Source organism: Folsomia candida, unplaced genomic scaffold (genome assembly GCF_002217175.1).
Source record: "Folsomia candida strain VU population unplaced genomic scaffold, ASM221717v1 Fcan01_Sc008, whole genome shotgun sequence".
In the NCBI taxonomy this organism is placed as follows: domain Eukaryota; kingdom Metazoa; phylum Arthropoda; class Collembola; order Entomobryomorpha; family Isotomidae; genus Folsomia; species Folsomia candida.
In genome coordinates this window covers 2,567,766-2,593,014 of record NW_019091200.1, presented here as the reverse complement: position 1 = coordinate 2,593,014, position 25,249 = coordinate 2,567,766, and the positions used below count along the sequence as shown (strand labels likewise).

Here is a 25,249-nt window from a genome sequence, read left to right as displayed (position 1 = left end):
ATAGTGGGACTCCGTTACACGAAAGTTGCTGAAATAGACATTATTTGTGATCATGTAAAGATATGATGGAAGCTTCTCTAAATCCGCATGTGGAAAAATTTCATGAAAAGTGTTTCGTACTTTGCATTAGGCAAACAAACTATTTACACGTTTGCTAAACTATCTTCGCTAAATTCATATAAGAAACTGCAAAAATTTCATGAAAACATTGCACTTCTCATTACAGCCGATTTTACGTCACATACTAAACTATGTATCTTCGTCATATGCGCATGCAGAAACGTGCAAAAATTTTATGAAAACATTCGACTTTTCATTACACGTTCAGTCAGAGCATAAATCTACTATGCTAAACTATCTTCGCTAAATTCCCATGCAGAAAAACTGTCCAAAAATCTCATGAAAACAATAAAGTGTTTCATACTTTACACGTTCAGAGCACATGCTAAACCAATCCTAAGAGTTCATCATCATGTTTTGGCAAAAGTTGTGCAAAAGAAGACGACAAAACAAAAAAGTACATGTTTTTCAGATCATCATCATCATCACATTCACATACTTTATACGTGTTGGTTGGTTGGTATAATACCGACGGTATTATAGTTGAAATTATTATTATACGACTCATTGTAGCATGTTGTCGTGAAGGTTATACTTTTTGGTGGTGGTGGTGGCTGGCTCTCTTTACCAGCGAGATTTCACTTTCCTTGTTCCTTTATATGTGCTTTTAGTGCTTCGTATATACGACTTTAGTGTAACGCAACTCGCCTACTGCTCTGCTGCGAAATTCATCTCTCTTCTTCTTCTCCTACTTCTGCGTAATTTCCACCTGCAACTAATTCAAATTGCCTACTTTGATGAGGACAAGGTGGTCGGAATAAATATGGACCGTGTCGTAGCGGAGGGGGAGGAGGAGGTGCGGGAGGAGAGGGCGCTCTACAGGTCGTGCCTACCTCTGGAAATCCCATGTGTAAGTTGTTTACTTTTTAATAAAATTGCTCGCGAATTAGAAATCAAGCGAAAGTTGACAAATGAGGGCATTGCACGGCACGTTACGTGAATCTTCGACATGTGGGAGTGATTAAAAGTGAAATTTATTATGACTGGGTTTTAGTGAAGTTTTATTTTTTGACAAAGTTGGAAATTTTAATTAATTTAGAGAAAAGTGGTAGAGTTGGAATTGAAGTTAATTATTTTTAGTGTTGGGATTTAAGGATTCGGATTTTTGAAATAAGTTTAAAGCCACTGTTTATATTTTTTTAGATTTTGAACCAAATCCTGCGATACTTACCGTACCAAGATCTTCAATCCTGTCGTCTAGTCGCCCAGCAATTTAATGAGGAGGCATGTCGGGTGTTGCGGAAAAGGTCGAAAATCGTTCTCAGCAGTCCTAAACGTTTCATTGCGTTCAATTTGGAAATGCTAAATCCGCTGAAGGAGAATCGTTACTGTGAACATTTCCAGCTCATCAACGCCCACGTGACGACGCCAGGTGTGCAAACAAATAGCACTAAATATTTGTGGCTTAATTTGTGAAAATGCAAATAAGTTAGTGAGTTTTATTCTTGTTTATTTTATTAGCGGTGACCATGTTTCTCGACAAATTTCAAAAATGCATAAAATCCTTTGAGCTGAAAGATGCAAAGTGGAGTTGCCACGAGTTGACGACAATCTTGACGGAGACTGTGAAAAATTTGGAAGAGTTGATTCTCCACGGTGCTATTCCGAAGGACTCGCCGCGTCTCTTTATGACCGAGAGTGAGGAAGCGGAACAGAATCTAAACCCAATTCTGGTCGGGGCCCTCTCTCGTCCCCTCGTCCAAACGCCCCAAAAACCTATACCAAAGTTACCAAACATCAAGCAACTAGATTTACAACTTTATGATAAGCTTCCTGACGATGAAGTCCTTTCCCAGTTTGGTGGTAAGTAGAAGACTTACAAAATTCGTAATTTTAAATTTTCGTCTTATCTCAAATCGGTTTTTATTCACTTTTTAAAGCTGACCTTCTCAAAGCTGCGTACAATCTGGAAGAACTGCGATCTCGAGATACTGGAAAGTGGCGAAGTAAACGAGAGCGATTTCAACGGATCCTCTTTGAACTCTTGATAAGCCCTGAGGCTGACATAGTCCTGCCCAAGCTGAGGAAAGTGGCCTTCTCGTTGTCTCCCTGGAATGACGAGCAGATCAAGAGGCTCGCCATGAAACAGTTTCCTCTCCGATATCTCAGTACGGGAATTTTTAAAATATATCAGTTTTTGGAATTTTTTTACTGTAATTCTACATAAATTTCATGAATAACCAATAATAATGCTGCCCATTTAATTGAACAGGTCTGACAATCCTCCCCGACATTTCTGCCCACGCTCTCACCTCCCTCTTGATCTCACTCAAGGACACACTGACCAAGTTGAAGCTGTCCTTTACATCCTGGCGCATCATGGAGTTCCCCGTTGAACTCCAGCTCCACAAGTTGCAACACTTATCTCTCGACTGGTTCAATGGGTCCATTTCGTTCATATCACGGATGGAGAATCTCCGCACCCTCGTCCTCGCACAGATCGACTTGAACGAAATGTTTAACGAGAGCGAGTTTACCAAGTTTAAGCGACCAATCCGCACCCTCTCCAGTGTCGAAGTCTATCAGCACTCTGGAACTCCCGTGACGAGCAGTGTAGTCAGAAACATGTCCACTCTGTTTCCCAGAGTGACGACGTTGGTCTTGGGGAAACTGGATGACGACTCGTTGCGCACCGTCTTCACGGTGTATCCACTGTTGGAATCTTTCTCCGCTATTGAGGGAGCTTTTTCGGATTTTGGCGTCATCGGAGTGGACACCGAGGTGTGCAGTGTGTGCAAAAAGGAGCATTTATCCGAGCTATGTAAAGGGGTTTACTTTGAGGAGTTGGTCAACAAGAGGCGGAAGCATTGCTATGTTGCAGATTTGCAGCGTAAGTATATAAATTCAAATTGAGTTGTAATATTTTGTGTGAATTTGTTCTCTAATCTTTGTTCCAGATTTGAGAAAATTGGTTCTGAGATCTCCTCAGCTGACCAATTTATCTGTGATACATGGGGTTGCGCACTGTCATCGGTTGAAATCTTTATCACTGTGGAGCTATGAGGTAATTTTTAGTAGATTAAGACTCGATGACTCATCACCAAAATCAACACATTTTTAATTATTTCTCGCCTTTGGGGATTTATTTTAAAATTCTGGACGACGAATGTGTAATGATTAGTAATGAGTGAGGTGATTAATTGAGTGTCGGTGATTGTCCTTCAAAATCGGCCAAAATGTGGAGCGTATGTTAAAAAAAAATAGGAGCAACCTGTTCTTCAAATTCGTAGTACAGAATTTGAATTTGAAATGAATTTAAAATGAATCGAGAAATGATTTAAAACGTGCTGATTTTAACGATTTTGGCGTATTATCTAGTCCCTACGTTAATTTAACTGACAATTAATAAATCCTTCATTTCCAATATTTTTATTTTTCCAGATGAATTTCCGCTCCTTAAAAAAGATCGTGGATACTTTCAATCTCGACTATCTCGAGACGACGCATACATTCGGTCACATCGCGGAAATACAGTATGCCCTGGCGAAAATGACTTTGAAAAAGTTTATCCTAAATGGAATCGTGGCACCCACGTTCGTTCCCAGCATCTCACCCGAAATCCGAGATTTCCTCACGCAATTTCACGACAATGTGTGTCGCAGCATCATCTCGCACATGAAGCACAGGTCCAGCCCACCCTACGACCATGATCTTACGATCTACCACAACATGCGGCACCAACACCGACAAAACTTATTTCTCATTTACGAAGCTTGCATGGCAGAGCAGTACGCTTTGCAGGGTCTCATTAGTATTGGAAATGCCATTTAAAGCAGGGGACCGACCGACCGACAGAAGAAGACTGATTCATTCTGGGGAGTTAATTATTATTTTATGGTGGATGATAATCAAATCATGGTCCTACATAAATCTATATATCTTCTAAATACATATATATGAAGCAACACAGATTTTGTGATTTACAATTTTCATTAAGTTTTAACCCATTAATTCAGATACGTGGTCTTCCACTCTTTTGAACCTGTATATTTATTACTTTGATGATTTCTCAATGTGCAATATGCGTTAGTAAGTAGATGAATTAGTATAACTACTAGTTGAAATTAGCTATGTAGCCAATCCCATCCATCCACAGACAGAGTAGTAAATTTATGGGTGTAATAATCACAATACCACCAAACTCATCTTTTTATCAATCACAACTTGCAATCATACTTAAATATGCCAAACCCTACTCTTGATTTTACCTCAGTAATAAATATTAAATTGAATCCGTGCAACAATCGTTTTTTTTATGTCATCAAACAAAGTCTGCATAAGTTTCCGTGCTTATCATTCCATGACTTTTATCCATGTCCTTCTGTTTAGTCACACTTAGTTGATGACATCCTAATTAACGATTCCATTAATTACTCAATCTCCACCACTTGGAAAACTGTTTGTTCCACGGAGAAGAATAGATATAAATTAAAGAACGTCCGGGAATGAATGGGAATGCGCGCTCTAGCGAGTATATTGACAAATCAATAAACCCGCGAACTATAATAATTTAAATTTCTGAAAGCCCACTTCATTAGGGTCAATTTGGTATATCACTCTTAAATTTCAAAAATGGATAAGGGTAGAAGAAGCTTGTTTGAAAGGGAGCTGTTAGCAAAACGAGTGATGGAGTTCTACAACACGACAGCCAACCGAGAATCCAAGGTGACCTGGAACTTTTTTAAGCAGGAAGGAATTCCAAGTTCAAATGTGTATTCCTACATAAAAAAGTTCAAGGATTCCGAAAATGTGCAATTCAAGAAGCCAGCTGGTCGTCCGGCGAAGCTAGCGACCACTCGAGTGAAAAATAGAATTGAAAAAATTTTCAAAACCAAGCCATCAACGTCAGTAGCTGTAGCTGCCAGGAAAGTCAAAATTTCCAAAAGCTACCTGGGGGAAATTAAGGTCCATAAATTAGGAATCAAAGCAAGGACCAAAAGACCTGCACCAAATTACAAGCCCGTACAAGAAAGTCGGATCAAGGATTGCTGTCAAAAATTGTTGAAGAAAATGCGTGGAAAAGTAGTGATCCTGGATGACGAAACGTATGTTCCGGTTGACCCTTCAAATCTTCCAGGGCGTCATTTTTTTCATAGCTCGGATCCCTCTGAAGTGGCTTATGAAGAAAAAGTACGAAAAAAAGACAAATTTCCAAAGAAATATTGCATTTGGCAATGCATCTCCAGTCACGGACATGTATCAGACCCGGTAGTTCTCGAAGGGAATATCAATCAAGATATTTATCTGAAAAATTGCGTCAAGGCTGGATTGGAAGCATTTATTAATAGGTTTCACAAAAATGATAAAGTTTTGTTTTGGCCTGACCTCGCCACTTGTCACTATGCAAAGAAAGTGACCGAGTACCTCAGAAAGAAAAATATTGATTTCGTACCAAAAGATATCAACCCACCTAATGTACCCCAACTCCGCCCAATCGAAAAATTCTGGGCACGTTCTAAGTCAGTATACTCCCGGCTTCAAGATGTGCCTGACACCTTTCGAAAATTCAAAGGACGATGGAAGAAAATCACCTCGGAAGTGGCAAAAACTTCGGGAAAAAATTTAATGAAAAATCTTCGCAAGAAAATCGAACTAGTCGCCAACGGGGGTGTGGCGGCCTTAGCTATTAATTAAATTATGTAGGTACGTATTTGGTATTATACATATGCAAAAAGTTTAAAATTCCGATAACTCATTGTGATTTTATGACCACATTTTCAGACCATTCCCATTCATTCCCGGACGTTCTTTACGTGCAACAAACCATCACGGCATGCAATCTCTGCTCGAGTCTACAAGTTCTCGGTGGTGGTTGGTGATAGTAGTGGTTTGACTATTATATAATTTAGCAGTGATCGGCCAAGTTTTCGTCTCCAGGAGGAGTGAAACTAGACCGGAGAAAGCAAGCCTACCCAACATTTCTCCTGTCACATAAAGTGCACGAAATTCATCCAACTTTTACTCCAATCAGTGAAGCGATCTCATTTTAATTTCATCGCATTCACGCTCCTTTCCTCCTAACCCACAAAAGAAGAGAAAAGCTAAAGTATCGAACTTTCGAGACTTTCGACCTGCGGCAGGCAAATCGTCCAAAATCGAATCGGAATGGTGGATGGGATTTGAGCCGAAGAAATAAATATCGCACGTCTCACGAGGAGAGAGAACCCACTATTTATTCAGCTTAAGCAAAGAGGAGCAAGAAGCAAAGTGACAAGGAGATACATTTAGCAAAATAATTTAGTTGTTTGCACAAGAAGAGAGAGAGAGAAAGTTGCGGTGGCTGGCTTATACACGACCCCGCTTTTCTGATCTGGATAAGGAGGCGGAGAGGGTGAAAGTGTTATAAATTACATACTGCCTGCTGCTGCGTATTCATCCACACCAAGCACGACGAGACCACGACTGAATGGAGAAAGCAGAAAGAGGAGAGAAAATCAGAAGCAATATAGCGAGGCGTTTTATTCTTCTGATGCCCTGCCGTGCCCATGGGGCTCAGCCAACAAGATTCTCATCCCGATAACGCCGCATACTTACTACATTAAATTCATACTCGGAAGAAAAGAAGGAGGAAGAGGGCGACGAAACGCGTGAGCCCATGTGTTGCAAAATGTGTGGAGGAGGAAATTTGCATAGACTAGATTGCATTGCACCTCTATAACAATAATAAAGAAATGAACGCCATCCGTGCTGGTGGGTGAGCTTGATTTTGTAATAAGTACACAGCATCACGCACTTTATGCCGACGCACAGCCAGCACCACATGCAGCCAATGTTATTATTACACACGCATATTCTACGTATGTACATACTTTCTATGTGGGATAGGGTACTAAGTGCCTGGCTGATGCTATTAAAGATTGAAGGCGGCTGCGGCGGCAGAGGTGAGATTCACTTTCTCTCCTCTCTTCTGAGGAGAAAGTGGAATCTCATCGGAGCAAAACAAGGAACGGCCCAGTACCCAACCAACCCAAATAATGGTGTAAAATGTGGAGTGGATCCGGTGGGTCGGTCGGTGGTATAGCTTTTGTGGATTTTCTTTCTCACCCAGGGAAGAAAACGTTCTCTTACTTTCTTTCTCCTACAAAATACTGCACAAAGGATGGGATGGTTGGTCGTCACACTGGGAAAAGTTGTTGTCTTGTTGCCATTCTGTGGAGGAGCGGATGGCTAAAAAGTAGATATTTGTATGAGCCATGCAATATCCTCCTCGCCATTGTGTGACGACGATGGATGATGAATTTTATTCTATCCCAGTCCAGTTCAGATATTATTCTCTGGACGATACACGTTCTTCCGTCGACTTTTGCTTTCTCCGATTGAAACACTTTTAATTCCCTGGTTTCTTTCTACCCATTTCATTTCATGACCTCAATCTGTCCCTTGCACATTACTCTCAAATCCTTCTGCCGTGCGTCCTTCTGCGGAAAAGATTATTTGCACACAGCAGGTAGCTTAGCTAGTTTGGTTTAGTTGGTCGGCTTATAGTTTGCTGGATGGATGGATGGATCGCAATTCTCAAGGTATGCATGCATGTCCATCGGACAGAAGAGAAGCTTTCACTTCACTTTCACTTGCAACATCTATTTCCACTCGGGCCTTGGCAGGCAGGCAGGACAGGACAGGAGGCACGAATGTGTGTGTACTTTGCTTAATTCCATCCAATACAGTAAACCCTATGCACATACCAGAATCCATCCCGGGATAGACACGTACATGGAAAGAGAGAGAACGAAAATAAATAAAATGAACAATAGGACGGAAAATCTGACTCAAATCCGACACATTTTCCTCTCTCATGTACTACGTGGGATGACGCTGCTGCTTTCACCTCTGACGCGGTGGCGTTGTTCTTCTCTATTCCATGAAATCTAAATCTATTTATTCATGACTAACCCATCATAATCCTATTCACAATATTTCATAGCCTGCTTTCCTTCCTCCATCCTCGGAGCTGGCTGGCGTGATGTCCTTCCATCCGAATTAGAGCAATTATCAACTTTCTCCACTTTCTCCGTTCTCTCTCCAATCTCAAATTTTCCCTGCCTGCCTATACTTCTTCTCTCACTCTTTTCCCATTACATGCACTGGGTGGTGGTTTGGTTTGGCTGGCAACTTATTCTCTCTCTCATCTCTCTCGGCCGCTAAAGCCTGAACGCATCTCTCTCTCACCAAAAAGTTATAAAAGTCTCCTCCTTTAGAAATCTACGAGCAGCAGGAGCAGTGTCGAACGAAGGAAAATACACAGATAGGCGATGGTAGTAGGTAATAATATCCATTAAAAGAGAGAGACAAGATACAAGACGAGCAGTGTTTTGTTGTCTTGCAACCCTTTTTCGTGTGCTGCTGTGCATTCCTTTTTTAATGAGACGACAAATCTAATGTACATACGAGAGGAACGCGTAACCTATCTCAACTACTAATCTCTCAAGGCTGCGTAGGACGAGGGCCCTTCTTTTCTTCTATACTTACTAGCACTGATCGTCACCACTACTTAATAAGTAACACCACCAAAAAAAAACATAACCCGCTCTATACTACTAAGCTTTTGGTTTATGTACTGTACACTTGTTACGCAATCCTCCCACAAATAATTTACAGTGCAAATTACTTACATTCACACACACTATTACCTTCTTGGCAGAGGTTACATAAACGCCACGCGACTGTGTGTGTGTATTATTAAAGTAAACTAAGGAGGAGAGAAAGGCCTTTAGTTTTATTAGACGGGAAGTCAAAAGAGCATCTAAATTATGAGAAGGTTTTAATAAAATCGTGTGGAAATGACAAACAGCGATAAAGTTTTACACATCTTACACGTTTTACAAATCTCAATTTGGTAAGAAGAAAATTTATTTGTTTTTCAGTAGTAACGAAAGAAATGAAAGAATGGGGAATTATTTAAAAGTTTTATTGTGAATTTTACTACTAATTTTATTACGTTTTCAAGAACAAAATTCAAAATTAAATTGGCGAAGTTATTTTTGTAATGTAATATGCATATTTTATTACACTCTAAGTGAATATGAAAACTTTAAAATTTTTCAAAGTGACGTTAAAGTTGTCACAAAAATTTAGTGAGATATAAATCTAAATTTAGATTTATATGATATTGTACTTAAATTTAAATGACTTATAAATTTTTTTGCTTCGAATTTTTTCAGATTACCAACCACACATCTCAATTCAAATATTAAACAGCAGCAAGAATACTAAATTTTTGTAACCCAACTTTCTTCTGAGAATCTGTCAAGTACAAAAATAATTTAGATTTTCCACGACTTTGTCACATTTAACGGTTTCAAGCTGAATACCTCCACGAGAATGGGCGAATCTCCGATATTCTCATGCAAGGCTCACGTCTTTCACGTAATGGTTCCACGTAATTTCAATATTCTTAAAGAGAAGTTTTGTAATAATGAGTAAAATGAATGACCTCAGATTGACCCCGTGAGCAAAAAGTCATGGATCCCCGCATCCACGGGTGCTGTTCCAGTCTCCTTCTTTTACGACTCGTCGCGAGGACTGTACCGCATCATCAGTGTCGAAGGGACCAAGGCCGTCATCAACAGCACCGTCACACCCAGCATGAGTTTCACTAAAACCTCTCAGAAATTCGGGCAGTGGTCGGACGTTCGAGCAAATACCGTTTACGGGCTCGGATTCCTCTCCGAGGCGGAATTAAATCAAGTACGGAAATTTTCAGTCTTGTAAGACGGGTGCAAGTAATCATTTGCAAGAAATATATAAAACCCGCAAAAAATGAAATAGCAGAAAGTTTCCCCAAAAAATCTTAAAATTTTAATTTTAAATCTGCACAGTTTATCGAGCAATTCCAAGAAGTGAAGGAGGCGACGAGAAGTTCAGCCAAATCTGGGTCCGTCACAAACGGTCGAGGTCAACCGCAGGACGTTAGTGGGCCTACGATTCCTCCTCCCACGATGATGACGGGAACGTCCCCTTACTCCGCGAGGCACGGCGTATCTCCCGGCGGTGGAGGACAGGACGAGGACCATCGAAACTCGAACGAGGCCAATGCCAACAACTCCACCCTGCTGAAAGGAGTTGCACATCAAAGGAGTCAAAGTTTGACGGCGGTTGCCCCCGGTGGTGGCGGAGGCAATGCTACGACGGAGAGTCCGAAACATGGCGTCACTGCGGGAGGAGGAGGAAAACCCGACTTGATAGGACAGTCGCCAGAAACTCAGCTAAAATATGAGAACGAACGACTCCGCCTCGCTCTCGCGCAGAGGTAATAAAGAATTTATTCGTGTCGTTTAGTATTTCAGTGCAAACCACTTGCAATAAATCACAGAACAAAGTGGTTTCTTCCAGGTATTTTGACCTGCAAGAAATTTAAGGGGCGAAAATTACTTCACACCGCTATATTTCATACGGCGAGTGGCTAGATGCAACATTTCTTACACTTTCTTGAAGTTTCTGGCACCTTGAATTTCGTGCGTTTCTTGCTTTAAAGCACTGTATTTACATAAAAACAGTGCTAGAAATATAGCAAACCTACAAGAACGAAACACTGATGTAGTTTGCCAAGAGTTTTATCCATTTTTAATTTTTTGACAGTTCTGCCAACGCTAAAAAGTGGGAAATTGAACTCTCCACGTTGAAGAACAACAACTCCCGACTGACCGCGGCCCTTCAGGAGAGCACGGCGAACGTGGAGGAGTGGAAAAAGCAGTTGCAGGCGTACAAAGAAGAGAACCAGAGGATGAAACAACGCGTCCTTGAGGCAGAAGCGGCCCGTGGAAATGCCGACGCTGCGGCCGAACTGCGCAAAGAGATTGGACTCATGCGGGAAAAGGTGGACTACTTGTCAGCACAGGTCAAAACCAAGGAGGAGGAAGTCAGAGTTCTCAAAGAGAAAAATGGAGCCAGTGATGCGAAGGTACAAATTTTTAAAATCTCTTGAAATTTCTTAAAATAATAAATTTCTAAACAAAATCCAGGAAGGGGAAAATCTGAGAACAACCCTACAACAAGTTCAGGCCCAACTGGAGGCTGCACTTAGTGCCCAAGATTCGCAGCGCAGAGTCCTCGAAGCACTAAATACTCAATTAGCGGACAAAATCCAAGAGTTAGCCGGTATTCATGGCGAAATTAATACGGCACTGCACTCATGAGAAGGGTCGTCGTCCCACGTGACTGTTTTTGTAGTGAACTTGTAGAAGAAAGTATACATGTGAAAGTATTATTATGAGACGATTCGGACCGAAAGGTGGGGTGACGACGAATTAATTAACTGAATTGTCCCGTTAAGAAGCATTCCGAGTGCATGCAGTTTTTGTCCTCCAAATAATGATCCCGCCTCAATTGAAATAGAATTGTACAACCAAAACCGACGCGAGTTATTAATCAGCCAAAAAGTTAATTTAATTATCTTCTGATGCTGCTTGCTACCATTACATACAAATTTTTGCTTGTTTAGTTACCATCAAACGCTTTTTGTGCCAATGATTCCTTGTACAACTTTTCTTTCCTCGAGTTTTCTACGTATGGATCAACCTAGTTATGAGAATAACCAACCACAATCACAATAGTGCAGTGTTACATAGCCAGCATTTTAATTAATTAATTAATTAATCAATTGCCACCTATAAGTACCCTTTAGAATTTAGTATCCGACTAAATATCACGTGTGCAATTCCAACCACAATTATTTCGCTAATATCTACATGCAATACATGTATCAGTAAAAATGACAATTACTTACTTCCGTACGCGACATTATGTATTAGTAGTATACAGCGCAATTAATAACTTGTTGGTATTACTAGTTCTATCAATCGCTAATAATTAATTGACTTGTAATCTCATCGCTTGATAATCTGAAGACTATTTAGTAGTGCCACTTACTTATTACGTATTTACACCACTAGAAAATTATTACGATATTCATAAATGAATGACAAAGACTTTGAGAAACGCAGGCCAGGTCAGTGTTTGTAGCGGATTTTGTAATAAGTACGTGTGTATTCCTCAGACAGCTAATTAATTACTTAATTATCTGCTAAATGCTAATTCTACTATTTATTACCAATTGTGGTTATTATGTGGTTGTGCAAATTTATTGGTCAGATATTATTATTAAGGAAAAAGTGAGACGACGATGACTACGACGACGACTCTGCTACATAAAGACTAATTAATTCCTGTCTACGGTTACATATTTCTAATAAAAAATATAATACTGTTCGACACAAAGTAACGTAAAATGTTCCAGAAAAACGTATTCCAATCCAGATCTGAATTGTTCTTGTATCAATTTTCTATTAATTTTTTACAACAATAATGAACAAAAAAAAATGACATTTACAGAATTTACATTACCCTTTATTATTTATTTATATTTTGTATTTATTTGCTCTTCCGTATTACGAAATATTCAATAATTATTGAATAATAAGGAACATTTTTCCCATAAAAAAAGTGATCTTGTGCTCCAAAAATATGGCGACTGATATTACTCGTTATTATGAATGTTGTATTTGTATCGTTGTCCTCATTTGGCAGCTAATATGCCCAAAAAATGAAACATTTTGATGTGAATTTAAGCGATATTATTATTTATTTATACAAAATTCAAGGTTTTGAACACAAAGATTTATTTTACAAATTTTTATTTTTTTGTATTCTTACATTTATAACGTTTTACATTTAATCATTATTCATACATAATTAGATATTTACCATTTAAAATCAACTTATGCTTTAAAAACTATGTAGAGAAACTAATTAAGTATTGAGAAATTAATAATAATAATTAAATAATTAATTAACTAGTTAAAAGATATTTATTATTCGGAAGAATAAAGTAATAAAATTTGGGGTGCAGTATACAAAAGGAGCGAAAAATTAATTCGTAAATTGTTACGTATAAATATTTTAAAAAAATGAGATTTCTTCTTCCATGCGGTTTGAAGAGGTACATGTTCACGTAGTTGGGTTGGCATACGTATGTATCAGGAATTTGTGGGTGACGATAATGATGAATTATGAGTGACAGCCTTAATTGGACACACGTACAATGGTCAAATGCCAATCAAAGTGTCATCGTCAGGAGGATGACGGGAAGAGGAGGTTGATAAAAAATTAGCATCCTCTTCTACTCAAAAGCATGTATGACACGTATTGTTCTTAATAATATCAAGTAGCTTTAACACAGGACTCGATGACTCATTACCAAAATCGTCAAAATCTGCACATCTCCGCTCTGGGAATTTGCTTCAAAATTTTGGGAGACAAATTTTTAGTCAGTAATACAAAGTTATATTTAGAAGAAATATCAAACTCTAATATGGTCAGTAAGTTGATTAGTAGAATGACGGTGAGTTTTTTTTAGCCAGCTTCGAGGAGTTCCAGTTTTTCTGAAGGCTTCTTAAATTTATTGAGATCTCCTTCCAAAAACTGTCAAAGTGTGGAGTGCATATTTTTAAAAAATTAGCAACGATAAATGCGTCGTGCAGAATTTTAAAATAAATTCCCAGAGCCAAGAAATGATTAACAATGTGCTGATTTTTACAATTTTGGCGATACTTCATCGAGTCCTACGTTAAGTGATGCATAATTCGGGAAAACTTGACCCTTTCATGTCCCACGAAACCAAACCACGAAATAAATTTGTGACGTGAGATGAGATATGTGAATTGATGCTGGAATTTTGTTTAGTCGAAATCGAATTCAAACTGTGGCTGACACTTGCCCATGATGCTTGGATACGATCCTAACCGACAATTCGAAGCTGGGACACCGATCGAGCCGATATTGGTGTTGAGCCTTTTTGGCGGCGTGTGGCAGCTGGGGATGATGTAATCCTTATGAAATCGGACTACACCTCCGGCCGGACAACCCTCCTCTTCAAATCCGAGACGTGCACAGCCTCCCCCATGAACTGGGACCCACTGCACGTTCTCGTACTGGAAGGAGGAGGAGGCGGCAGGCTTAAGTGATACGTCGGCGTCGGGGTCACCCGAAGTCACGTTGGCGGCGTGGTGAAGGCAATAGTTCTCCTCGCAAAAGGGTGTCCCATCCCTTCGTAGACTAAGCCACTGACCAGAAGGACAAAAGGCCTGGAAAATTATGCAAAAAATATTATGCAAATTTTGAAAAAAATGAATGCAATTTTATTTTTTGTTTTTTTTTTGAAATGTTTGTAAATCATGGTCTCAAAATTTCAATTATATTTGGTTGTACATAAATATGTCAAACTTAATTTTGGTTATGAAATAGTGTCACATCCGGGGTCATATTTTGTATAATCAGAGATTAGATATGTATGTACATTTGCCAACCATTATATTGCGTTTGACAACTAATTAGCACACATTGTGTGTGTAAATATACTGCCTATGACTCCATTTATTGGCACACCTTGTCTTAAGAGGTGATTGATTGATAGACCCAAAGAGTTAATTAGTATTAGAGCAGAGGTGCGACCTTGTCTCTTAAAATAAAAATAACGAGTCGGCCGACTGAGATTGTAAGAACCATCGTCGTTAACATGAACATATTGGACCAATTAATTGTCAAAATATTTATGTGCATATGTGCATAAATAAATAAACGTGGTTGATCTCGATGTATGCATGATAAATAGAAACCGGAACCGATCAATAATAATATTCTCTTTGATCTCAAAAAGTGATTAATTGCCAGGTCATGAGCCATTGTAAAAATGTAAATATTTCTAATAATGAAATGACCCTTGATCATTGTTAAGTAAATAAAATATGTAGGTGGCATTGATCAGGTTTGGTATTTGCAGATGAAAAAAGCTCACATGGCAAGCATGCTCCTTTACGCAATGCATTGCTGTGCAACACGTGCAATCAGTGTGTATATATAATTTGGAGAATCATGTGTCAAATTGTCAAAACTTTTTACTTATGAAATCCATACTAGAAATTGCAATCTTCTTGATCATTCAAGACTAAAAATTCTCTATCCAATAATAAAACACGATAGAGTTCCGTTTTGGCCGGGACTCAAAAAATACGATAGACGATCTAACATGACATTGCAATTAGAGAGATCTGCATATGCGGTGGAAATATATATAGTGACGACTGACAGCTCCTGATAAATAGCTACGTCACTAAATTTGGCCACTCGGGAAATTCCATCATGAAACCCTCCACGGCTGATTGCACTATCATTTGACTTGCAGAATTCTAAAGAATAATTGGAACCCTGACTAAAATTGGGCATTGTCAATGACACTTTGTCATTCATTACGTCACAGTCTGGCGTCAATCTGTCGGGTTGATGATGAAAGAACGTTTATTGCGTCACAGCACAACAATGTGTTAAAATTAGCCCTGATTGTCACTGTCCACCGGAAGTTGAGTAAAAAATGTATGCAAATATACCTGCGTGAAGACGAAGTAGCACTCCTCTGTCGCCTTGTCGTACAAGAGGGTCCTATTAAATAGGTTGTATGGGCAGCTGCATTCGCCATGCTGACTGCGCCCACTTTCTCCCAGGAGGACCAGATTATTCGGACAGGGCCCCTTCGTCTCCTTTGGGTAACACGTACTCGTCTCACGATGCATCAATTCCCCCTCGTTCGGACATAATCTGCTTAACGATACAGCTTTAATTCTTCCGCTTGCGGTATAAAAAATGTGGGTCAAAATTGTGTCAAAATTACAGGAATATTTCTGCATACCTGGGCCTCAAACTGTATAAAGTTACAAGAACTAAAATCGCCAAGACTCCGATGGTCCCGAGGGCGACTAATTTACACGTTTTACTATACGGCATGATGATGTTGAGTAATTTTAAGTGTTTGACACGAGTTATTTATCGTGTTGTTACACGATTCGAGTCACAAATCTGCAAATTAATTTTAGTGATCCAGTCCACAAGTGAAGCTTTGGAATGTGATGATGTACATATGCCGTAACTTATCCATACACACTTATCGCTCCCACTATCACTGGTTTGCGCTTATTGGCAGCTATGCCCCTCACTGCCGGTTCAGATCTGCAAATTGGTCCGTGTTCTGCATTCCTTTAATACCGAATTCTGCACTATACATGCATACGTGTCTCACTCTCTGTCACCCTTTTATGATATGTCATATCTCACTGGGTCACAAACAATTTAATAAATCGAATCATCACTCATTATCACGAGAAATTTGTATATGCAATTTTACACTAACCAAAGTACAAGGGAAATGATATAATAATGCTCGTGATGTAACAATAAGTAAGTGTTCAAGGAATTACTGGGCTGAATTTGTCCAAAAATGACGACGATGAATGAATTACTGGACACTTGTGACACAATGACGAATTTATATTTCCAGTGAAGACGAATAAATCTCGTCGTGACTGAGCTGAAGAAGAAGAAGATGCAATTTTTTATGTGGAGTCGATTTGATCCAATCACGACGACAACCGACGACACATTAAACTGATGGAGTGCGATTACTTCCAATTTATAAGTATTTTCCACTCTCGTGTGCTCCTCCTATTAATAGCTTCTTATGACAGCGATCTTCTTCTGGGGGTGTCTTAATGCAGAATGCGTGCGTCCCATCCCAGGTGCTAACAAGCCAAACACTAAAATAATATTATATACACACGGTCAGGAAGTCGTATGAAAACTAATCATCGACAACATTAGTAAAACTAACAAGGTAGGCAGAGAGGAAGGTGTAAAATCCATATTACAGACAGATTAGCCAGAATTATTATGAGGTAGGGGAAAAGAGATTGCTTATGCAAATCCCTCATGAAAAATAACTTGCAAATCGCATGGAATGGATATGATATGTACACTTTTTGGTCAGAACAGAATACCATTTGGGTGGGTGGGGGCGTCCTGCATACATAATAAGGACGACATCCATCCATCATCCACTATGCAAGAAGTGACGATAATTATTATCATCAATGGACCATTGAATCACTCTTTTTGTGGTGTAAATAGATCCACTAAATACATACACGCATATCCATATTCATATTCGTGTAGTCAAAGTATCCACATTATTGCTACAGATCGAGGCAAGTTTAGTATTTAGAAAAGTATCTCAAAGATTAAGTGGCACAAATACATGAAGTGTATTTTACGGCCACAACTTGCCATTCAGCACGCTATTTATTTATCTGTACTACGAGTCATAAAAATAACCCATCTCCATCCGTGCGAATACAGGATGTCCGTAGATTATATGAACACCACATTTACATGGGTAACATGCGAACGGATGATCCAATTGGCGTCAAATTTGGCACACATGAACTTGAAGTTCATGACAACAGCTGCGCAAAGTTTCAAATTTCTATCTGCAAAGGTGGCCCCAAAAAGTGACCCCAAAGTGGGGGAACCGTAAAAGCGGTTTCCGAAGCTAATTTGGCCCCGGAAAGTACCTAAACGATTATCCAAAAATTTCACGGACTCCAAAATGGTAATTTTTTTGTTCAAAATTTGTAAGGAGCAAATCCTATTATATATATATGTATTCTTGACCAGGGTGACCCAAGGAATGCGCCTAATTTTTTTTGTGAGGTCACACCCCCCGGGGGGCGAACCACCCCCCCTGTGGGGGGAAGTTGAGACTGACCCCAGAATATTGTTAAGCAACTATCTTGCATGTTTCCTGCCAAATTTTAGAATTTTCACCCTCATGGTTCGGCTGGTTCATGCGTTTGAAGGTCATAAAACAGGCGTTCTGGGGCTGTTTCGACCACACCCCATAGCCTAACGGGCAGACATGGGCAAATGTATTTGTGGGGGTTTGACTTATCCCATCGAATACTACATACGCCTATGAGGGTTTCTTGGAATCGGGTGGGATGCTCTAGATATCCCATCTGGAAGTTTTGACAAAAAATTTCGAACTTCAGGTAGTTAAAACCATACTAGGTTCGAAATTTTTTGTCAAAACTTCCAGATGGGATATCTAGAGCATCCCACCCGATTCCAAGAAACCCTCATAGGCGTATGTAGTATTCGATGGGATAAGTCAAACCCCCACAAATACATTTGCCCATGTCTGCCCGTTAGGCTATGGGGTGTGGTCGAAACAGCCCCAGAACGCCTGTTTTATGACCTTCAAACGCATGAACCAGCCGAACCATGAGGGCGAAAATTCTAAAATTTGGCAGGAAACATGCAAGATAGTTGCTTAACAATATTCTGGGGTCAGTCTCAACTTCCCCCCACAGGGGGGGTGGTTCGCCCCCCGGGGGGTGTGACCTCACAAAAAAAATTAGGCGCATTCCTTGGGTCACCCTGGTCAAGAATATATATATATATAATAGGATTTGCTCCTTACAAATTTCGAACAAAAAAATTACCATTTTGGAGTCCGTGAATTTGAAACCCATCTTATCGTGTCCCCCATATATCCCTTCATCAATTTTGCTAGAAAACGAAGATGATTAGTTAAATCCGACCAATGTATATCTAAAAATGCATACCCCTCAAAACGACGAATTATCCCACCCTCAAGCAAAATGACCGCCTCCCTCTCAATGAGAATCCTCCGACCAAACTAAGGCCACAACACAATCCCAGATGCCTCTTGAACACGTTAATCGTGTTATAAATCACAACTTTGAAAAAAGCAGTCCTTAGGAAGGCGAAATTCGGAACACTAAAACTATCCAATGTTGTAAACAAAAAACTAACAGTCGGAGGCTGTTTGAGGGTCATGTTGGGAGTAAAAATTCCGAATTTGTCGTCACGTTGGAGGGGGCACTCTGCTGCATTCAAAACTGCAACTGGATAAAAATAATTTATTGCATAAAGGACCGGAAGCATGTTTCAAACTATGGGTCTGAGAAGAAGGAAAAGTTGTTTGACTGATTCCTGGTGGTTTGTACATTGACGGCCCGTGGAGTGCTAGCATTGATACTGTCTGGTATAATGTGAAAATAAAGTCGAAGTACTTCATGGACAATGTTCGACATAAGTTTTTGGATCTCGAAATTGCTTAAAAGTACCTTTGGGGAGCTCGACAAAGTTTGCAGTCGTCACAACACAACATTTTTATATATTGCGGAGTTTACCCATTATGACGCCCAAGATTTAAACAAAAAAATCGGAGTGACCACGACATCTTATTCCGAGGTCCATATTCAGTAATCTGGAACCGGTCAGATGGATTTTTTCGGGTTTGGATGCCTGAAACAAAGCATTTTCAAGAAGAAGTCATGAACTTTGGTTGGGCTTTGGAAAGTTCTAAATCAAGAATGGGATCTTATCTCCCCTGAAATGTGTCAAAATGTGTTTGGAAGTTATAAACCAAGACTCAGACTTGTTGCTAAGATGAATGGAGAACACATTGAGATCGCTAAAGTAATTCACAGTCATCGTGTTCAGAAGTTATAAGGTAAGTCATACTGTTCATATAAACTGCGGACACCCTCTGTATGTATGATCTCATTTGTCAGTCACAGCTTTCATATGACTGACATTCTCCGTCCTGTCAAAATCATAATATATACCTGGCAATTTGTATTGTGATTCATTCATGTGTGTACGTATTTAACGACCTCGTGGTATTATGATGGGCAGAGTTGAACGTTTTTTTGACAAGTGAAAGTAATTAACATTAATTTGCTTGCTTATTAATTAGTACGTGTTAATTATACTACATGAGGTTGGAGATCATTAATCAAATCGTATTTATCTTGCAAGTCCAAGGTCTGCAAAAATACTAATCTTGATAAAAAAGGTCAAGAACAAAGTTCATAATCCAACAAATCAATCCCGTCTCAGGTTCGTCGTTTAAATTACAGCGATTGATGATGTTTATCTGTAAATTCGCACGTACTTATTTATTATTTTCAGCAGTGTTTCGGATGGGAGTAACCACTTGCACGAAATCATCGAAAGAAAGTGGTTTCTTGCAGCTATGCAAATATTTTGACCTGCACGAAATGCAGGTCTTGCAACTTGCAATTCTTGCGATTCTTGCTTTGCAGTGCACGAAATGTGACTTTCTCCCGCAAGAAACGAAACACTGATCTTCGCAAATAAATGACAACGAAATGCTGAAATGCACGTTTATAAATACCACTCAACCCGAAGACCTAAAAAAATACTTCGAAATCATTAAAAGTCTAAGAGTGTCATAAATGTGCATAAATTATAATGACTGATTTCTCTCCAATGCCGACTGACTAAAATAAATAAATCGTGTTTATGAAAACCACTCGGAGGAATGATTGATTATAAAGACGAAGATGATATTTCATTTCGGAGTGACGAGCATATAAATTGTTTTTTATTTTTTCTGCAATCCATTTTTTTCGTGCTCTTTTCTTCACAATCAAGTTCAAGAGTTTACAATGGAATAAATTGTTTTGCAGGTTGTTAATCTCGTCTGATTAGGTGTACATACTCATTCGGCGTAATTATAGGGTAGGTAAATCTAACTAAAATAAAGGTAGTTGTTGTTGCAGTTGTAGTAAACATGTCATCGTTTCATTGGACAACATAAATAAAATAATATACAATTTGTGTTATCATAAATTAAATTAGTAAGTAATCGGGATGATAGGCACACACCCGTCAGGAATTCGGTTTTGTAAAATAAAAATGAGGGACACCTTGTAACGTGAAATCAGTGGCCACGGAAGCGGTGGGGACGTCTGGGGACATTAACATTGTAGAATAGGGGAGAGAGGGGTTTATCAGGTGATGGGGACATCGACTAACCGTGGGGACATTGTCCCTTTGTCCCCACGCTTCCACGGCCAATGCGTGAAATACTTGTAAAATTGAGGATTCCTGCACTAACTGACATCATAATATTCGACATAAATATCAGGGCTTCTTCGTCTTCTTAGTATCGTATAATACGCAGACACATTTGCATTTATTCTCACAGTCAGGACAATGACGGTGGTTGGTAGGAATAAATTCGTATAAAATAATGAGATGTAAAAACTTCTTGACCGGATCTTGAGGCTGACTCATCACTTGCACACGCACACACTGGCACACATACTTATTTGCATATCTCATCATTAGTCAATACTGTTCATCACTTTTAATTCACGATCCGGATGTAGCGCCTAGATACTTCTTGTCCTTAATCAAAATCGAAATTGATGGCACAATGACCCAACGTTGTTCTGGAATAGCCATGCGGACACTTTGCCGGAGGAACGCCGATCCCACCGGTGGCAAAGTTGAGGGGCTTTTTACTCCCCCTCGTCTTCTCACAGGAGGCGAAAGCTTTAAACTTGGCGAAGTGGATGACATCTTCCGAACTTTCACACGTGGGGTGACTGCTGAGCCCGAGCTCGGCGCAGGAGCCGTCCTTGAGCTGCACCCATTCGAAGCCGTTGTCAGGAAAGGAGGCGCAGAGGTTGATCTCGCAGCGGGCGCAGAGATTCTCCGCACAGGTCGCGTCCTTGTAGGGAACCAGCCAGTGGGTCGCGGAGCAGTAGCCCTGTTAAAATAATGAGGAGAATATGAGAATATGTAGAAATTGGAAAAATTGTGCTGATAAAAATTTGGAAGGAATTTTTACAACGGTTGTTACTTAGTTTTTAGATTTTTACCCTACGCGCAAATAAATATGGAGAACATGCAAAAAAATTGGCACAAAAAAAGATGCTGATAAAAACTGGGAATCGCTTGTAATTCGTAAAAGTATGAATAATTATTACGACATTTGTTAATTAGTTTGACGTTTCGTGAAAGTATGACGCAGGGATTTCCTGAATTACTTATTAATTTCACATAACGATGAACTATGCGTCATGTCCTTCGTTGCATGCATTCATTGAACTGTGGGCTAATCCTCCTAACAAGTAAAAGAGATACATAATTATGGGTGCCGCATACCAACCAACATGCATGAGAATCACCCAGTAAAAGGTCTGACTCATCCCCAGTGATGTGATGTGATCTCTCAACTATTGTGTCAGATTATGAGTTAGAGTTTGTATGGATATTCCACCAGTAAGTACTTAAAGGTAAAAATTGAGTCAATTACCCCCATAAATTTGACAGGTTGGCTGCATAGATTGGGTATTTGGCATGCAATTACAGATATTATAGGGCAGGAAGTGTTAACTGTGTGAAGCATTAAGTGCTAATGCGGCATGAAGATAAATTATGTGTATTATGCCCCTGACAGATTTACATTACATCCTATTGCACTAAATTCCCAACCAACTAAATAACTATTTTTAATCCTCAATTCAATACGGTTCGAGAGTGAGAGGTGTGTTTATGGTAGCCTAAAAATATTCAGGTGCATGCTTATTCGTCGGATGTGGTGGGTGGACGGATTGGCGAGAAATGGAAGACAGAAGAATTTTTTAAATTAGAATTATTTACGATTTACATAAATGCAAAATTTTAGAAACTACGAATAATTCTTAATTGTTGTGCAAATTGGTGCTAAAAATGTATGTAACACAAATTGATGGGAAAGTTAATTTGCAAGTGTATGTAACTCATCGCCCCATAAAGCCACGTTTAAATGCAATGATGATTATGATATCCACGCCTTTCTTCTTATCTTCACTTATCAACCACTCCACTCCCATCATCGTCCAATCCGATACCTCATTAATCCTTAATTGGTACTAAAAATGTAACAATCACGAATTGATGGTTTCTAGAGGAGAAAATTAATTTGCAAGTGCATGTAACTCATCACCCCAGAAAGCCACGCTCAAATATCCACGCTATGGACTCTCTACTTATCTTGGCTTATCAACCCCTCCCTCCACTGTGATATCTCACTAATCCTTATTGCTAATCAAAACCAGAGAGCAATTCTCCATAATCTGTCCGTATCCGTACCTGGGTGAAGATGAAGTAGCACTGTCCAGTCGGCTCATGGTAGACGAGGCCACGCTCATTGTGGGTCAAATCACAGTCACAAACACCCACACTTTCATTCAACGGTTTCGAGTAGAGGATCATATTTTTGGCGCAGGGTCCCGTCGTGTGTTCTCGGTGACAGGTCCCGACCTCTCCCCCAGCACCGCCATCACTCGTACCACTGCTGCTCCCATTTAGTGCTTCGAGGTAATAAAGATCTTGAGCGTTCGGACACAGCCTTTGTCTGCAGAAAAAATACAAAAAATGAGATGAGCACAAAAATGTATCATTATTATTTATGAGACAAATTAATATTTATGTATCTAATTTGCATATCGTTCACTCCCTCCCACTCATTCACTCACCTTTGATTAGATCTGTGCACGAATAAAATTAATATGAATGTGAACGCTATAATTACTGAAGCTGTGAAGACGATGGGTTTCCATTTGTTAGAGTCGCCCATTTTTGGACAGAGTTAAAATCTGCCTTGTTAAATTAATCAAATTGTAGCTCAAGATCACACACAGCGATGATAAGTACTTATTCACACGACACTTTATTATCTTGATGATCTGTCTCTCCTCCACCTTCCAGCCGGTCTAGTGATGAACGAATGACTCCACATGACATTGACACGGGAGAGTTTTATACACGGTTTTTAAAAGACGACGACGCTGGTGGTGATGTGATTCGATGGAGTGACGTCCTTCTTCGGTGGGTCGGTCGGTACTGTTTTGGCCGTCGTGAACCTTTCCTGTTGGCGTCTGAGTCGTGAATGTGAAACAAAATAAGCAAAATCTTTACGAGGATTTCGCCTTCTTCCCACACCACCAGCACCAGCAAAGCATGGGGAAAGAATACTGTGTAACGTATAGATAGTAATAATAATGTCTGTCTAATAAGTGACACGCCAGGAATTTAGTTATTACCACGAACAAGCAGTATAACCGCGTACACTGTAGATTGCTTTAACCACATTCATATGTATATTCATCATTGAGAGCCACGACATCCTGCAATAGTAATTGCATTGTTATTTGGCTGGTATATGTAAGTTCAGTGATACTCTGGATGAACTGGTGGCTGGGGTTTTAAACTATTAAATCTACATGTAAATTCTCATGGTTGTTGGTGAGTATGTAGCATCATCTCAATTTGGTCGAGTTTTACCAGTTATTATTATGTATGTATTGTGCTTATGTATGTATGTATCTAGAATGTGGTTTAATTCGTTGATGATGAGAGAATGACCATTTCGTGTAAAAACTTGTATATTAAATATCCGTTTGTAAGTACATAAGTATACATTCGTGGGTACACAATTGCCCAGACAAGCTTCAAATATTCCATGCATGCAGGCAGCAGGAGAACGGACAAAAAGCTTTTTTATCATCAACACCTGAACCATCACCATTACACCAGCCAAACCAGTCCGCTTTTACGTATGTAACAGATTTTCGGTGAGAATAATATGTACACCCACCCAGACGGCAAATATTCTGTTTGATGGGGGTTCCTGATCTGGTTTCGCCCATGTGTGATAAATAATGGCAAAATCATCCCACATGTACATACAATTGGTTTTGTATTAATAACAAAACCACCCACGCCCAAGCAAGGATACAAAGATAAGTAGTCTCGATAAGCAGGAGAGTTAGTTACCTCATCATTGTTACATATTGATCCTTGAGCAAATAAAGTCTGCTTTCTCGGATTTGGAGTATGTATTGCAAAAATTTGTATATCCCCGAAATCAGAGATTTTCATGAAAATTCCATCCATGAAAATACTTACATTGGTTTTTCTTGGTTACTTTTTATGCTGAACACAGATCTGCCTGATTAGCAGAACTCACCGGGTGTCGAGTCTGCTAGCCCGATTTTTTTGCATGCATGGATCTGTGCAACTCAACTTTTTACATACGCGTCGCGCAATGTACAATGAATGATGAATAATGTAAGATATTTAGATAACAATGGAGAATTGGATTCTGGTTTCGTCGTCGTCGACTTGGTTTATTATTTTAATCAGGACTGAGGACGAGGCAGGCACGTAGAAAATTAAATTCGCTCTCCATCATTATCCATGAATGCCTACATATAATGCATACGTAGGTATTTAAATACGTACGATTTTTTATAAATATACAGCAACGAAGGACTATTCTTGATATTCTGAGAATGCAAATGTAATTCGTCATGCCGGTGTGTGTGTGTATGGATGGATGGATAAGCTATACATATCCACCACCCACATGGTTAGCACATTTTCCTCCTCTCTTGAAATAACCTGTCAACATGTTTTGTGC

The 25,249-nt window shown here is 39.5% G+C and overlaps 4 protein-coding genes and 1 long non-coding RNA gene across 7 annotated transcripts; 3 read left to right on the top strand and 2 right to left on the bottom strand.

Moving 5' to 3' along the window:
* The first annotated feature begins 740 nt into the window (after positions 1-740).
* LOC110853416 lies at positions 741-4,358 on the top strand. Its single transcript, XM_022101677.2, has 7 exons — positions 741-970; positions 1,264-1,492; positions 1,582-1,923; positions 2,001-2,228; positions 2,333-2,950; positions 3,018-3,124; positions 3,502-4,358. The coding sequence occupies exons 1-7, from the start codon at positions 884-886 to the stop codon at positions 3,889-3,891; spliced, it is 2,001 nt and encodes a 666-aa protein (XP_021957369.1). The 5' UTR covers positions 741-883; the 3' UTR covers positions 3,892-4,358.
* Positions 4,359-7,069: 2,711 nt separating this feature from the next.
* On the top strand, positions 7,070-12,428 carry LOC110852976 (homer protein homolog 2). The gene is made up of 6 exons (XM_022101165.2): positions 7,070-8,956; positions 9,282-9,486; positions 9,559-9,807; positions 9,939-10,369; positions 10,699-11,020; positions 11,082-12,428. Exons 2-6 carry the CDS (start codon positions 9,442-9,444, stop codon positions 11,253-11,255), a joined length of 1,221 nt encoding a protein of 406 aa, XP_021956857.1. The 5' UTR covers positions 7,070-8,956; positions 9,282-9,441; the 3' UTR covers positions 11,256-12,428.
* A 139-nt stretch (positions 12,429-12,567) lies between these two features.
* Positions 12,568-16,798, bottom strand: LOC110852977. Of its 3 annotated transcripts, none has more exons than XM_035854274.1 (3): positions 15,800-16,798; positions 15,501-15,738; positions 12,568-14,201 (listed from the first exon to the last, which is right to left on the bottom strand). In XM_035854274.1, exons 1-3 carry the CDS (start codon positions 15,892-15,894, stop codon positions 13,797-13,799), a joined length of 738 nt encoding a protein of 245 aa, XP_035710167.1. In that variant the 5' UTR covers positions 15,895-16,798; the 3' UTR covers positions 12,568-13,796. The 3 variants fall into 3 exon arrangements, with proteins under 3 accessions (XP_035710167.1, XP_035710168.1, XP_021956858.1); XM_035854275.1 differs by having other exon boundaries at positions 15,501-15,711; positions 15,800-16,796; XM_022101166.2 differs by having other exon boundaries at positions 15,501-15,708; positions 15,800-16,788.
* Positions 16,799-18,418: 1,620 nt separating this feature from the next.
* On the top strand, positions 18,419-20,298 carry LOC110853484. The gene is made up of 2 exons (XR_002548215.2): positions 18,419-19,869; positions 19,942-20,298. It is a non-coding gene; the product is annotated as an uncharacterized LOC110853484 (long non-coding RNA).
* A 57-nt stretch (positions 20,299-20,355) lies between these two features.
* On the bottom strand, positions 20,356-23,804 carry LOC110853058. The gene is made up of 3 exons (XM_022101284.2): positions 23,304-23,804; positions 22,918-23,182; positions 20,356-21,550 (listed from the first exon to the last, which is right to left on the bottom strand). Exons 1-3 carry the CDS (start codon positions 23,402-23,404, stop codon positions 21,188-21,190), a joined length of 729 nt encoding a protein of 242 aa, XP_021956976.1. The 5' UTR covers positions 23,405-23,804; the 3' UTR covers positions 20,356-21,187.
* Positions 23,805-25,249: the final 1,445 nt, after the last annotated feature.